This window comes from Astatotilapia calliptera, chromosome 1 (assembly GCF_900246225.1).
Source record: "Astatotilapia calliptera chromosome 1, fAstCal1.2, whole genome shotgun sequence".
Classification (NCBI taxonomy): Eukaryota; Metazoa; Chordata; class Actinopteri; order Cichliformes; family Cichlidae; genus Astatotilapia; species Astatotilapia calliptera.
The window spans coordinates 30,701,057-30,717,334 of NC_039302.1; the positions used below are offsets into that span (position 1 = coordinate 30,701,057).

General features: G+C 39.6%; 1 protein-coding gene across 3 annotated transcripts in view; it reads left to right on the forward strand.

The window, feature by feature from the left end:
* The window catches only part of LOC113025881 (transcription initiation factor TFIID subunit 4), a 100,970-nt gene that overhangs the window by 21,060 nt on the left and 63,632 nt on the right, over positions 1-16,278 (forward strand). For 2 of the 3 annotated variants that reach the window (XM_026174101.1, XM_026174110.1), the window contains exons 7-9: positions 1,750-1,825; positions 2,895-3,009; positions 9,593-9,762. In XM_026174101.1, coding sequence (XP_026029886.1) covers positions 1,750-1,825; positions 2,895-3,009; positions 9,593-9,762 — 361 coding nt within the window. Of the gene's footprint in view, positions 1-1,749; positions 1,826-2,894; positions 3,010-9,592; positions 9,763-10,030; positions 10,294-16,278 lie in introns of those variants that run through there. The other variant, XM_026174119.1, reaches the window with a different exon arrangement.

Sequence of the window (16,278 nt, forward strand, 5' to 3'; positions counted from 1 at the left end):
CACAACCGCAACATAAGCTATCACACAAAACATTAGTAAATGATCGCCGCTGGCACGTCAACAGTCTGAAACCAGAACGCTAGTTGAATTAGCCTAAAAAAAATCTGTTCATACTACAGTGTTATGGGAAAGATTTCTTGTTGTAGTAAAGTAGAGTATATAGATGTGGGCTTACATTATTTAAGGTTTCTTATTTAATTACAATTAATGCTCCAGGATATCCAATAAGCCACAATCATTTTTGGTTTTGAACCCACAACATTTGAAACAATGCTGTGTTTCAAATGTCAGGGGTTTAATTAGATAAAAAAAGAAGTATTCTATGTTTCTAAACACATGGAGGATAGACCACTTAATAAAGACATTATTTAGAAAATCAAAATTAGATATTTTTAAATTTTTATATATATATATATATATATATATATATATATATATTATTTTTTTTGTATTGTGCCAAAAGCTATATGGGAACTAGACCATAAACTTCCTTGGGGCAAATTTTATATGAGGTGAATGGCCTTGATGAAAACTCGAGAGGTGTAAGTAGGCCGCACCACCACATACCATAACAGCTCATTCTTCATTGCAACAGTGTGCAGCGTCAGTACATGTGATGTTCTATGGATGTTTGAACTAAGAGGTTGAAATAATATATTCTAACTTTGCTGGTCAAGTTATTGGGCATCAACAGCAAGGAAAATGAATAATTAATGAATAATAAATAGACATAAATAGTATTTTTTCTGTATTATTGTTTGAAATCTGTTTCTCTCTTTACATAAAACTAACATGTTATTCTTTAATCTAAAAAACATCTAACATTTAAGATCGCTCTAGATGTTAAATGTAGGAAATATGAATCATATGAAAGATGAGCAGTTTAGGTTTAGTGTTATTCCTTCTGCCCCTGATTCTAAAACTTCTTACCTGAGGGTTTCCCCTCTCTCTTAACTGTGTCGCCAGCTGGCCAGAGGTGCTAGCTATCTTTGCTCATTCTGAATGTATTTTTCTCCCGTTCCCCCCCTTACTCGCAGACCCCTGCAGTGGATCTCTGGGGAAAATGGCCTCTGTCTTTTTTCAGTAGCTTGAACAGTAATATAGCATGTGTCAGGGAATGGAAAACAAGGCTAAAAAATATGCAGCAAGAAGCAAACTGGTAGGAATGGATGGCTGAGCCTGAGGCTCGGCCCGTAGCTGCTACCAAGGAAGGAAGTGACTCTAATAGCCCAGCATACTCTCCCACCCCCCGCACCTTCTTCTTCTACTACTTTTTCTTCTTCTCAACTACTTTTTCACCGTGGCCTTGACTTTTTATTGCCTTTGTCTTATCTGCAAATGCAAGAAAATGTAGGTCATATACAGTGGGAGAAATCCATCCTTCTTGTGCATTTAATTTGATCTCTAGTTTCTCTGTACTGTGTGGAGATAGCCACTGTAGAATTCACCACTCTTGTATGTATTATGCATTTATTCTGTATATACTGCTGGTATTTTCACTGTGTTACAATTGAAAAGAAATCAATATACAAAACTCAAGTGGGTCTAGGTCTACAGATTATGTTTTTTTCCTATCCAACTATGACAAAAAGTTTGATTTTTCACTTTCGGTTTTGGGGATCACACAAAAATTGAGCAATGCTTTAGTAGGTGTTCAGTTTCATCCTTTTTAATTTCCATTCTTTATCTCTTCCTTCTCTCCAATTGTTTCCTTCTGAGAAATGCTACAATAAAGTTTTGCTTCCTCAGGGTGTCAAGACAGGAGGCGCTGTTGGTGGCCAGGTCCGGATGCCTGTGGTGATTACGCAGTCCATCAGAGCGCAAGGTAAGACATCTGCAGGCCTATTACAGACACATTTGATTGAATTCAATTACATGTACAATCCCCATTCTTATACCAGTCATTTGGAGGACTAAAGTATAGAAAGATGAAAGATTGAACAAACATTTCTTTATATTTTTGGAAACTTTGACTCACGGTTTTCCTCTGATTCTGTTATGCAATATTTACATCCTTCGATTAAGACACCATTGCAGGAAAAATATTCAAAGACGTTCAGCCTTAGTTTAAATGATGAACCAATAAAACAGGTTATATAGCCTAAGATGGCCATTAGTGAAACCGTAAATGTTCTCTCGGTAGGCTGAAGGATGTGTAAACAGGCAGGAACCATAGAGAGAACAGGTGTTTTTTTTTTTTTCCTGTCTGGTTATAAAGCCTTCTCAAACATTTGCGCTACTGCTTACTCACACTGATTCACAAACACTCTTCCCACAGAAGCCCACAAATATCGCCCCAACACCAACCGGGTGTAACGCTCCCCTAAGAGAGCTCTGTGCTCTCAAGTGGTGTGTGAAATGAGTGTATGTGTTTGTACCTGTTTGTGCTTGTGCGTTTGTGTTAGTGTGTGTGTGTGTGCGTGTGTGTACGATCGGAGGTGCATACAAATTTGATCTGCCCCCTTCCTCAAGATTGCCTGCAGTGAAAGATCTGTAGGTTGTTTTATGCCCATAAATTGGAATGCGGGGATAGTTCTAAAAATACTTTCCTGTGCCTCTTGGCTAGGAACATGCCTGTTAAAATCAAGTTTAAATTCACTCTGGCAGTCCTTGTGCCTCTCTGGAAAACGTGTCTCGGAGCAGGATGCGGTTTAGGAGTGTAAGGAAAGGCGGTGAAGTGCAGTGATATTGACAGAGCGACGCTCTCCGCACCAACCTGGGGAGAGCGACAGCCCCTCACCCTCACCCCTGTGAGGATGACAGAGACAGCTGAAGGTAGTCGTTAGACAGAATAAATATTTGATGCAGATAGAAGGGGACACTTCAATGATAACATTAAACCTTTCCTTTTTGTTTAGTGTTTTCTTCTTTGTTCCCCCCCCTTTCTTTAACAGGCACAATGGGAAAGGGAGCCATAATCCAAGCAGGCAAAAGTCCCATGGGCCTGCCTGTTCAGATCACCGGGAATCAGAAAAACAAGCTCAATGACCCCGGAGGAGGCACATTCAGGTACAACTCCTCTCGCCAGGAGAGTGACTGTGGAGCATGTTATTTGTGGCTGCCAACACATGGGGGCAGCATTTCACTAAAAAGCTTCTGCATGACTACAGGCTACACTCTCAGCTAAGGCTGTGAGTGTTTATCTGAGTCGCCTGCCTGGCCACCTGGCTGCCTGCCTGCCCGACTGGTTGATCGGTGGTCCTTTCTTCCCATGCCCACCACATAGCAGCACACTGTCAGTTAACAGATCACCCTCACGTTCGCCTTCCTCGTGTCACTGTCACAACTCATCGACAGGATTCCAAATGAGCTACCGCTTAATTTAGAAATAAGATAATTGTGCCCATATGGTTGGAATTTCTGGATGCGGTTCTGAAAATACCTTTTGGTTAAGTCAAACATACAGTATTTAGCCTGCAGCTTTCCTCTCTCTCTCTCTCTCTCTGGTCTTGTCTCTGCTTCAGCTGTGCCTTTGTCTCGAAACATAAAAGGTTCATCGCCCACATGCTGGCCTTTGCGGTCCATGTTTTGTGTGAGTCTTTATGTGTTTTATGTTTGCATACATTCCTCTATTTGTCTGTGTTTGTTTGTGTCTCTGCTTGGGTGCACATGAACATATGTGTATATTCCAGAAATCTAAGAATTTGTGTGTGTATGTGTGTGTGCATATCCAGCGTGCTTGTACACATGTATTGACAGGTGCCGGAGGTTTAGGATTGCCCCTGTGTGACTGGGACAGGGCAAGAAGAGTCTGGGTCACATGGGCCAACGGGTTCATGGTAATGGCTCCCATCTCCTGAGGGGAAAGGCAGCGCCCTGGGCTCTGATTGATAAACCAATAAATCTTTAGCTGCGTTGGTAATTAAGCTGTCAGGCTCGCTTGTTACTGGCGACCTTTTTCCCCCCTGCGGTGATCACAGGGGCCTACTACACACAAATGCACTGGTTTCAACACAAGTCCAATAACACACAGTACCACTGTCACGGAAGAATCATGTCAATGATATTTTGTAGTTTATTTTCTCTTTATCCGGGTCAGGTGACATTTTGCCTGCTCTTCATTTTATGCGTTAGACACTTTATTGTCTATATTGTGCAGTCAACCATCATTGTTTTCATCCCTTTATTTGTCTCTTTCGTTTTCTTCCAACGACGCATACACGCTGACCTTTCTCACCATCACACTGTTACTTGAAGTCACATATGACTTTTCTGACTCCGATATAGATTTAACTGTTTGATGAGTTGACCTCCGTATTGTCGAATTATCTTCATTTCTCACTGTCGCTCCTAATTTTCCACTTTACTGAAAAATGCCTGTGCGTTAAATTCTTAACTTGTTAATGTTTCGGCTGGACCTCGGTTGGTTGCTGTTGACTGAAACCTCAGTTAGAAATCGCTGTTATTTTTTTATGCTGTTACGTTTCGTACCTGAGGATATAAACATGCTGGAACAGAGCTCATTGTTACAAGGTGATCCATCTGACGCCACACTGTCTTCACACCACGTCCAGTCAGACGCGATGACTTGTGTCTGTGAACAGTCGCTGTTTTTCATGTTTACCATGCTGAAAAATGCAGACAAGTTGTTAAAAAAAAAAGTTAATTTTGAGTTCCTACAGCCTTTTAAAGACGCTAATATTTAAACACCAACAGCAGGTCATTTGCATAAAATAGTCAAGTAGATCAGATTTAATTAAAAAATGTGTGCCACTGACATAATTTCAGTAATTACTTAGAAATCAAAAAAGGATTAAGACAAGTGGCCAGCACACAAAAAAGTCTAAGTGAACTAAAGTCAGGGGGAATTTGGACATAAAGCCATTTTCACTTAACTGCTTCCTTAGCAGAATTAGAGGGGTGTAGAAGGTATCTGTTGACTGTAATAAAGAAACAAAAAAACAAACAATGGTCAGTCAGCATCTCCGTGCTCTCCCCCACCCAGCCTGCACCATGTTCAGCTGCAGTCTGGGACTGATGTGTGTATGGCTGTCACTCTGAACCGCTGGTCCCAGCAGGCCAGCTGTAGCACAAACACACACATACACACTGCAGGGCTTGTGGGGTTTCCAATGTAGCTACAGCCTTCTGTGTAAGTGCTTGTGTCAGTGTGTGCGCATGTGTGTGTAGTTTACAGTACAGAGTGAAAGCAGCTGTCTCTGCGTCCCCCCCCCCACCCCTCCTCATCTCTCTGTAAACACTCGACATCCGCTGTAATCACTGGCGAGCCAGCCGAGGCCCTCAGCCCTCTGCCAACCTCCGAGCTCAGCCTCAGCCCCTCAAATCCAACCCTGTGCTTCATGGTGGACACACATCCCTGCGCATTAACGAATACTGGCATGGTTGCATAGGAAAAGACACACAGATACACATGCAAAATTAGGATCAAAAGTTTTCGTTCAGATCCAGTGGACGCAAAAGTCCACCAGCTCTTTTCCATCATGTACCAGCAAACTGACTTCATTATGCTTTGCGGTTATATCCTTTGTTGCTGTACAAATTGCTATGTGATGTGCCCGTCTTGCTAAGAAGAACTTTAAAAGTAAATTAGAACTTAAAAGTGATCTCTGAAAAATGTTGATGTTGCCACTTGTAAGCACGGCAACCACAAGATTCGATTATGTTGAGATTTGGGGGAAAAATTGACGAAGAATGAGCAGAGGTAGCTAGCACCTCTGGCCAGCTGGTGACAAAGATGTTCAAAAACTCCAAAGAAAGTGGCAGCACTCCACATAGATACAGGAACGTTTAAAATGCTACAAAATATACTTATGACTCTTAGCATTGATCAGATCGTCACCTACATCACACCATTTCCTTGCCAGGTATTTTAAGTGCTTGGGAATATTAACAGCCTGAGTGTTGTAATGAATTAATAACACTTACCCATTAAACATGAAACAATACTTGACCTGTTGTTGGTCTTTGGAAGGCTCTTAAGCCTATGCTATCATTCATTTTGGTCATTAACACATGTCCTGTCAGCTGCCCATTGAACTTAAGGCTGTTTTATGGAGAATACTTCTCCAGTGGCGCATGTCTCTCAGTGTGGGCACAACAACATGCATGGCCTGGGTGTTAGTCACAGGGATCAATCAGGGCCCCCTGCCTGGGCACAGAGACCTTTATCCACAGGGATAAAGGGGGTGGATCAGTGTGGTAGTCTTGGAGAAGGGGGAGGGGGGCGGAGGAGATCTGAATGCACCCCACACCTACACAACCTCTAAACAGCAAGTGCAATTCTCCAACCTCCTATGGCATGCCCTCGCTGAAACACAAGCTTGATGTGGAAACGACATGCATATGTATTTATGTGGCCTCTGGCTCCGAGTCCCTGAGCCAACCCAAACCAATAACTGAGAGCCTGCTCTTTAGCTTCCGTGGAAGCTAATTGCACATCTGCTTTATTAGTGCAGAGATATAGTCGGGAATATTTTGCATTTCATATCTCACTCTCTCCTTTTAATGTCAGACCTGTCTTTAGCATTCTCGTTTGATTTCAGCCTTGGTGATCTCAAATGGCCCTGAAAACAGATCATCAAAGAAAAAGGGATTACCAGAATTTTTGGATACTGGTTGATATTTTGTGTGCCGATACACAAAATGTTAACTCTGCAGATCCATTGTAAATAATTATTCAAACTACACATACATTTCCTGTAAAGAAATCCTTGGGCTATAGTGCAGCTATAGCTGTACCATCTTGATTTAAAAATAGCACTTTTTTCCTGCAGTATAAATTGGAGATCTTGACCCTATGGTATTATTTTATTTTTTATTACTCAGATAATGAGACTCCATTAGTACAGTGAATACATCTTTTTCCTTTATTCTTCTTTTATTCCAAATAAGTTAACTTTCTTTGTCATTTTTAGTCAAATTATTTGAAATAATACTACTAATAATAAAATGCTCAACTGTTAATCCATGTAATATTGACCAAAAGAATCACTGAAAACCTTTTTATGTACTGAAATTGTATGTACTTGATTTAATTCAGTGGTTCTCAAACTTTATCTCACATGCACAACTTCAGAAGCCGAAACAACACCCTACACTTCTAATTTGTAATCAATCATTAACAATAAAAATGGATCCAAGTTGACCTTCAGTGAATACAGGTTAGAATGCTGTCGTTCCCTTTGTAAATCACATTAACTCAGCTTAGTTTCATTCGATATTTTCCCCCAGTGCTCCATGCCCCACCTGGAGTGGCTCAGTGCCCACCCCACAGTTTGCTGTAATATAACGGTTCATGTAAAAGTAGCCTAGCCAGTTTTGCAGAGATTTTCTAGTCTAAGACTATGTGATGTGTTCTGCCAACATGAGATTTCGGTCTCTCTCTCTGTCTTTCTATCTTTGTCATATGCAAGAAATATATTCATCTATTCTCAACCCTGAGAAGAAAAGCTTTTCATAACCTGAACCTTTTCCCACAATGTTTTTAGTTCACCTAAAAGAAGCCAGATTAAAAAAAATGAGTAAAATATTTTTGGAACCACGAGTTCAGTGCACTACACGACTATAATGAAATTTGGCATGGTGGTGGGTAGTTAGCACTACTACTGCCTCACACCAAGAGTTTCTTGGGTTTGAATCCACAGGTCATCTGGGGCCTTTCTGTGTGGAGTTTGTGTGTTTTTCCCTGTGGCTTTGTGGGTTCTCCCTGGGTACTCTAGCTTCTTCTCACAGTCCAAAGACATACATATTTGGTTAACTGGCAGTTCTAGGTGTGAATAGCTGTCTGTCTCATTTTAGCTTCCCAACAGACTGGTGACCTGTTCAGGGTATACCCTGCCTCTCACTCCAGCTGGGGCAGCTGGCACAGGCACCAGCCCCCTTGTGACCCTTAATTAGACAAGCAGGAGACAATGGATACATGGCTATATAAAGCAAAACCTATAATTTTATGTCCTGACGTTCAGTTTACAGAAAAGACTTATGATTATTGTCATTATCATATTATCATCACATTATTGTCATCAGGTAGAGATTTTTGCATTGGTTTTTTTGATCTCTTTGGATGCATTGATACTGAGATTTTGCTTTGGCTTTGAGTGATCTTGTGTAGTCACTTTTCCATCATGGACATTGGCCTGATGTGTAGTTTTTAGTTTTTCTTTACTTAGCTGGTTGAGTATGGCCTAAGGTGTGTGTGTGATTTTAAGCCAGGTCAAGTTATCCATAAGGACGTGATAAAGAAAGGTGCACAGCCTGAGGTGCAACACAGATCATAATCCTATGCATCCACGCTTGCGTTGGTGTGTAGATTTTCTCTGTGAAGGCTTAATTAGAGAGCTGGAGGAGAGGAGGAAAAGACGAGAGAAGGTTGAGGTGTGTAGAGTTCAGGGAGCTACTCTAATCGTCTTTGTCAACCTCCTGCCGTGGTGTCAAGTTTCATATCGGCTCTCCGCGGCCGCAGTAAGGAGCAGGAGGGCCTCGGTGGGGTGGACTTGGCTGACGGTGTGTGCCCACACCCCGAGACGCCTGAAAGAACTCGGTGCCCCGTGCTGCACACATGTGTACGCAAAAGCACAGCAACACACACGTAAACTCTGTCGCAAACCACAACAGTGGCATGAACGTAAATGACTACGGAGGTTAGCCAGTGAGTGGCAAGAGGCCACTCTGTGTGTGTTCTGTGGTTCTTTGTTCTCTCCGTCAAAGCCACTCAGAAAATCCGCTCCTCGCTCTAGGCCAGTCCTGTAAGCACAACATGTCACTGCTCTGCTAATTCAGGCCAGGATCATAATCATTACTTGCCAAGTATAATAATTGTAAAGGAATTTTTCCCAGTGACAACTCACAAAGAAACTTGCAGCCTTTTACAGAATATGTAAACCTCTTTGAGAAAGAAACACAGTGACCATACCACACATTCTGCATGTTTATACTCCTTTGTCTTTGCTAAACTGTAATACTGTGTAAACATAGTGAAGTCTGCATTATGACCATGAGAAATGACCAGTGCTCTGAGAAAATACATCACTGTGTGTTGCACATGATTGTGTAAATAGAGTTTGTTGACATTAGTCTATAGCCAGATTCATTGCAGCTCTTTGCCAATTCTCAGGAGCATCCTTACCGAGCAAAACACAGCTTCCAAACGCTCTTCATCTCCCTGACTCTCAAAGTGTTGACGCAAATAGACCCTGGAATGGGACTTCTGTGCCATTATGAGCAACGTATAGCCCCTTGTAACAAAACTAATGCATAATTTTGTCCAGGCAAATATCCCTGTGAAAAATCTCCTAGTTGACAATGTAATGTTAGGGCGTGAATACACAATTAAGGATAGTGCAAAATGAATTTTCCTGGTGATTTTGGAGCTAAAAAGAAGAGAAAATATTTTGAACACAGCTTCCAGTAGGAGTCAGTAGAACTGTGACAAGGGCCTCTCAAGTTTTCTGAGAGACCCTTGGAGAGCTGTAGAAATTTCACAGGCTTTACCTAAAGTAAAACTTGGACAGATGCATATTCGTCTTGTTGCACGACAAAAATGTGTTGTAAAAATGTACCACAATAAAATGCGTGTTTCCGTATTTTTTTTGTATTTTCGTATTTTTTTACCATCTACCATCTCGTCCTTCAGGGACGATGATGATATCAATGATGTGGCTTCTATGGCTGGGGTGAACCTGAATGAGGAAAGTGCCAGAATACTCGCCACCAACTCTGACCTCGTGGGAACGCAGATCCGCTCATGTAAAGACGAGGCCTTTCTTCATCCGGGGCTGCTACACCGACGAATTCAAGAAACAGGTGAATCCTGACCACTCATTGCAGAAGTGACATATAAAGACGTGCCAAATGTATTTGCCCCCTTCCTGGTTTCTTGTTTTTGCATATTTCACACACCTGACTATTTCAAACAAATTTAAATATTAGACAAAGTTAATCTGAGTAAATACAAAATGCAGTTTTTAAATAATGATTTCATTTGTTGGGAGGGGGGAAGCTATGTCATAAATTAACTGTAATTAACCATGCTTTCTGGAAAGTTGAGTACAATTTCATTATTTACACTTAGGCCCGATTACTGCCAGGAGCCTGGACAATGCCTGGACTTTAGTGCAATTGCAATGGTTGGCATGAGCTTAAAACAGGTTGCTCATGCTCAAAAACCCTCCATTGTGGCTGATTTAAGACAACTCTGCAAAGACAAGTGGGCCAGAATTCCTCCACAATGATGTCAAAGACTCAGTGCCAGTTATTACTTCATTTCAGTTCTTGCTGCCAAGGATGGCACAACTAGTTATTAGGCTTAGGGGGCAATTACTTTTATCCAATACAGCCAGGTAAGTTTGATGAACCTTTTTTCCTTAATAAATGAATCTCATCATTTAAAAACCTTATTTCCTATTTGGTCGAGTTATCTTTGTCTGACATTAAAATTTGCTTGATGATCTGAAACACGTAAGTGTGACAAAAATGGGGGAAAATAAATAAGAAATCAGGAAGGGGGCAAATACTGTTTCACAGAACTGGAGCTTTTAGGTGTTCTTAATGGCAGATAAAAATAGTTACTGATGCAGTAGGAAAATTCCTCATGTCATGTCATGATAAAAAGATTCTCTGTTGCCTTTTGTGTAAGGACCATGTTGTTTTTGTATTTATTGTGTCATCACTACAGACAGTTTTGATTTTTTTCTCCTTCTGTGGTTCAGACTGAGCATTTCTTGTTTGGCCTTGGTTTAAATTTGATACACTTAAAAATTCTTTCACCTCCTTTAATGAATTCTTCAGTGGCTGTCTGAACTCACTGGACCCCAGGCACATGCATAAATACTTTATGGGTTTGTCTTTTGAAGGCTGGCTGTCAGATTGTCCTCTGGACTAAAGGAACAGAGTTTAGAGGGATGTAACTTGCCAGTGAAATTTTGAATCTTTCTCGGCTTATCAGAGTGTCAAGATCCACTAAAAGCGCACAATATTGCCTGAGCTAATCAATATAGGCGGAGAAGTCTTGCTTGTATGCAGTATCACATACGAGTGATGGTGTCTTCATTACCTCTTTTTGCTAGCGGCAATCCATTTCATTGCTTGATATATACCTAAGGCTGTAGCTGCACGGTAAAACCTGTGAAAACGTGTAATGAGCATTATTGCTCAAAATAACTGTGCCTGGCATCTTGCTCCTGTGCATCAGATCAAAAAACACACAGTATAATTCCACGTGACGGGGAGTCTAGCACCCTCATCTTGTTTTTATCTCAATTAAAGTATCTTTAGTGTAGCATGGAGGCCTGCGGGTCATGTTTCATTACGTGGACCCTTGGCATGGTTGTTATCCCGTCACCTTGGGGTAGAAGAGTTGTTTAAAAATATAAATCTTTCCTCGGGGGGGCACACAGCATGATACGGGGCAGGAGGCTAGGGCGCCCCCTGCTGGGGAAGTGGCACTTATGCAGCTTTGTTGTGTCAGTGATTGGCCCCTCCACACTCCCAGCTGACAGCAGTCCGAGGGAGGCTCCCCGAGCCTGCCAGCTCCACTCAATCAGAAAGGCTCGGCTGCTCTTCTTCCTGCAAATGCACCAACTTTGTTCCGATTTAACATTTAGCATCCTGCAAAAAACTTAATTGTGACCTTTCCTGCCCTGGTTGCCCCCATGGAAACACTGGTTGTAGTAGCTTTCTTTCTTTTCTTTTCTTTTCTTTTCTTTTCTTTTCTTTTCTTTTCTTTTCTTAGATGTCTTAATTTCCCCTTTCTAACCCCCTTTTGATGTATTTTCTGAATTGTGAATTCAAGAGGGGACTGGCTCTTTCTATCCCCTTCTTTATTTTCATCTTCATGTCTCTCCGTGTCTTGCTTCCTCTCCTCTCTCATTTATCCCCTGCAAACAAACACTTGGGCTGCCCTCGCCTCCCAAACCTGTCTCCCTTCTCTCATAACTCTCCAGGCTTGTCCTTGAGCTTGTGGTGGTGGTGGTGGTGGGGGCTGCAAAGCTAAAAAGCAGCACTCCACCCCCATCTCAGGAACCAGAACACAGGCACAGCTGGAGTTCTCTAGGAAAGCTCCTCAAAGTAATGATAGTCCACTGGTACCTTAAAGGTACACACACACACACACACACACACACACACACACACACACACACACACACAGGGAGCCCACATTTATTGAAAATGTTTTTTGTTTTTTCATTTTTTTAAAAAGCTAAATCTTAAGATGAAATACAAATAATGTTTTGCTGGCTTATTGCCTTTTATTTGTATTTGGAATATCTATAAGTAGTATTTCCTGCTAGCTGCTAATGATCTCTAATGCTGCAAACCCATTTTAATTTCTTTTCTTTTTATCAAGAAACTTGCATACCCTGAAGTGGCTAACACAGACATGGTTGGCATTAGAGTATATTTAACCATTGAACATATCCCTGCTTAAATTCGTTTCAAATTTGTACAAAATAGTACATTTTACTAATAATACAAAAACCTTCTTAAGCAACATTACCAAATCTCTCTTTTTTTTTAGTTTGATTTATTATACAGAATATAACAGGAATGAGGTACTTATGCCAATCCGCTAAGCTTTTTAGCACTAATAGTATTTGTTTGTGATCTCTGAGAAAGAATTATCACTATTGCTACATAGGGCTGTGCGATATGACCAAAATCTCATATCCCCGATATAAGACATCTATCGTCCAATGACGATATAAATCACAAAAATGTAACATTTTCTGTAAATTCTGTGAATCTCGGGCAGCTCGACTTGCGTGAAGTGTTTCCAGCTTGGCATCGTGTACCTGGAGTCGAGTGTTTTAACGATGTATGAAACTATAAATTTTTAGACATAAGTTTTAACGGCCGCTGTTTTCTTTGTAAGTATTTATTACACAGTGTGCTGCGGGGAAAAGCCTGTTCTAACGTTTGAGTCTAAGGTTTATTTTTTTAGCACCTGACGGCTCTTTTTTGCTTCTCATCCGTAAATACTCTGCATACTCTTTCACGTGATTCAGTTTATTTTGAAAAGTCTCAACAGGATCTTGAGCTTTATTGTGAAAGGTTTATGTGGAAAATAAACAAGCGGACACACGATGTTTTTACCACAACGCATAAAAACAGGCGCTTGTGTCTGTAGTGTGGTTATATTAAATATAAGAGAAAGAGAGAACTTTAAGAAATTAATATAGCCACTACAGTGACCATGAAAACGATGAAAAAATATTACCGTAAACAGTTTATTTTGCTACACCACGAAACAAACAATAGCGATAGATGTTTTTATGTCATCATCTTATATCGAACAGCCCTACTGCTACAACTCCTGTGGTCGTAGAAAGATTACCAGCTCTTCTGGACTTTGGTTTTGCACAACACTGGTCACTATATTCTTCATTTCCGGTTAATACTTGTACAGCTGCTGTTATTGTGTATATATTTATTTATATTTAGATTTCTTCATACATTCTTATATAGTTCTATATTGTGTATTGTGTATTTTGTTGTACAGTTATTTTATTTTCAACTTTAATTTATATATTTATCTTTATCTTATTCTTCCCAGTTAAATTTACCCTTCATTCTAATTTGTGTTGTACAGTTATTTCATTTTTAACCTTAATTTATATTTTATTCCTTCCTAGTTAAATTTGCCCTTTTTAATTTTTCATATTTATTTCCTATCTTATTCATAGCCTTTTCCTTTTTTTGTTTTCTTTAGGTCACGAGCAGTTGTCCAAGCATTTCACTACATATCGTACTGTGTATGACTGTGTACGTGACAAATAAAATTTGAATTTGAATTTTTTTATAGAAGCCTATTGGCAAACAGCCATCTGCTCTCTTTCGCTGAACTTTTCTGATTTCTGAGTGCCAAAATGCAATTATGTGTTATTAAATATAACATGAAGTTAGCTTTGTAAATGATAGACCTCAATAATTGCAATAAAACAAAGCATGCTGTATCATCTATTTCTTATGTTGTTAGCCAAATGAAGGTGCCGTGTCCTTTGTTTTGACATTGAGCACTGCCCTTGACTGGTGATGTAGCTACATCCATCTTTTATATCAGTGTATAGTTGAGCTGAACTAAGATATTGGTTGACCAGTGTTATTGGATGGATACTACATGCTAATACTGTCCAACTTGTCCAGTATAACAGGGTTTCTCTGTAATTTTCTTACTAGTTAGTGAAATACTTTGCTGAAAAGAATTAACGATTCTTTGTCCCATTTGTTTTTTCGGCTCTGCACCTGCTTCATAAGAGGAGGAGAGAAGACTATCTTAAACTCCTTGGCTTTTGTAGTACAGTGTTCAGACTTTGCTTTTGTGAGTAATTGTTTCTCGTTTGCTGTAAGAATTTGCTTTGGTCTTTTCTTGGCATAACATCAAGCATATGTAGAATGGGTGTGCCTGTAACAGGAAAGTGACTCTGCATGATGGCATCTCTGTCATTTGAAAATGGAGTGGTCCTTGTTGTGGTCTTACTTAAATACTGACTCATGACGTGCAGTAGAGAAGTTTTTTTCTGACTTTGTAGTGGTCAGTTATGGTCAATGGATGCTGAAATAAATATCAAAACCAGTTATGGAAACTTGTTGTGTATTTTGAGAAGGAATGACATAGTTGCAATTATTTTAGATATAAACTACAACAGATGGGACTTGTCCATTTTCACTGCCAGGTACTTTTCAGGGAGACTCTTTTTCCAATCAATACCAGCAAGTTTCACAGGAACTAAAAAATCCAAGTATCATTGCAGATTGAGTCTCATCATGAGATTTCACTATGTCTGTTGTTTTAAAAAGTATTTGGCAGCTGAATAAACAACTTTCAATTAGCCAAATTATTTGGGTTTTTTTATTTATCAGTTTTTTATTTATCAGAGTTGACATGTAATACATGCAGATTTAGCGATGAAGAACACAAATATGTAAATGGTAGCCTGTAGGATTAACTTTGGTTTACTGACTAGTAAACTCTAAAAACTGACTTTTACTGTGTCATGTAAATAAAAGTGGGGGGGAAAAGCCAAGGACAGTTGGTCACCTGGTGGGGTCTGAAGTCAGTGTAGCATGTTATTTTATTTATTTTTTTAAACAAATATTCTTTCAGTTAAACCAGCTCCAACAGGGAGTTTAGGTGTATACCATTTGTTTGCAGTTAGATTTCTTGCCATCTGGACTTTTGTTACGGAGCCACTCAGGGGACTCATAAGTTTTGAACACAATATTGATGTGTCATCATCTTGTGATGGTTTTTAAACTTTTAGCAGAATTGTAGACCTGTTATTTTTTTATGTGTGGTTTACCTTTTTGCTTATCTTGTGTATACTAATATGTTACTCATATGCACACATAGGAATTTTAGCAATGTGTCAATGCAGACAAGAAAGAAAAAGACTGCTTGCAAGGAAACATGGTTGGTGGTTAAAACAAATTTATTAAATAAATATTAAAAAATCAGTTTTATGTCTTTTCCTAAACAAATTTTTGGTGGAACACATTGTGAATTCAGAGAAAGTTTTGAAGAAGAATTTCTAAGGTCTTAAAAACCACAGCACTCCGAGAAACCGGCTGCATTTATGCTAAGTTAGGCAATTACACAATCTTGGATATACTTGAGTTTTGAGTTTTTAAAACATCCTGTTTCACAGACAGCTTCTATTTTGACAATATCTGTTTATAAATTTAATTTTCTCCAGATAGAGGCATTGGAGGTAATGTCAGAGGTAATGTCACCTTGTAGAATCTATATATCAGTTTTCAATATAAATGTTTAGTTCTTTATTTCACTGAACAACACTGCCATCATTAGTGTCAGTAGTTTGGCAAAAAAAATCATACACAAGGTAGCTTAAACGAGTTGAATTAACCACGCAACTGGAAGTGTTACAGTCTTTGGTGCTTGTCTTTTTATTCTTAATGCTATTTTAGTCAGAATTAAACGAAATGTTATAGCAGATCATTAGTCGTTTTCTCGCTGTTTTACATGCTTTTTCTAGGTGAAGAATAATGATCTGTATCAAGTTGAAGAATATGTTTTTGTTCTCTCTCTGCGGCTAAGTCTCTTAAACTTTGTCTGAAATATTAATGTCCCTGATAGATTGCATTTTTTAGGGAGCAGGAGCCTATTAGCGTTTTTCTTTGACCTTGTGACTTTGCCACATGTATTGCCACTGTAATTATAAGGCTAACAGGGCTCCTTCCATCCGTTTCAAAGCTTTAGCTGCTGAGAAGTGTATGTATTGTTCAGCTGATTTAAATAATTGGTGTGGTTTACTTAAAAGGGTGCCAGAGAGAAAATTATGTTAATGGAATAATTTAAAAGGA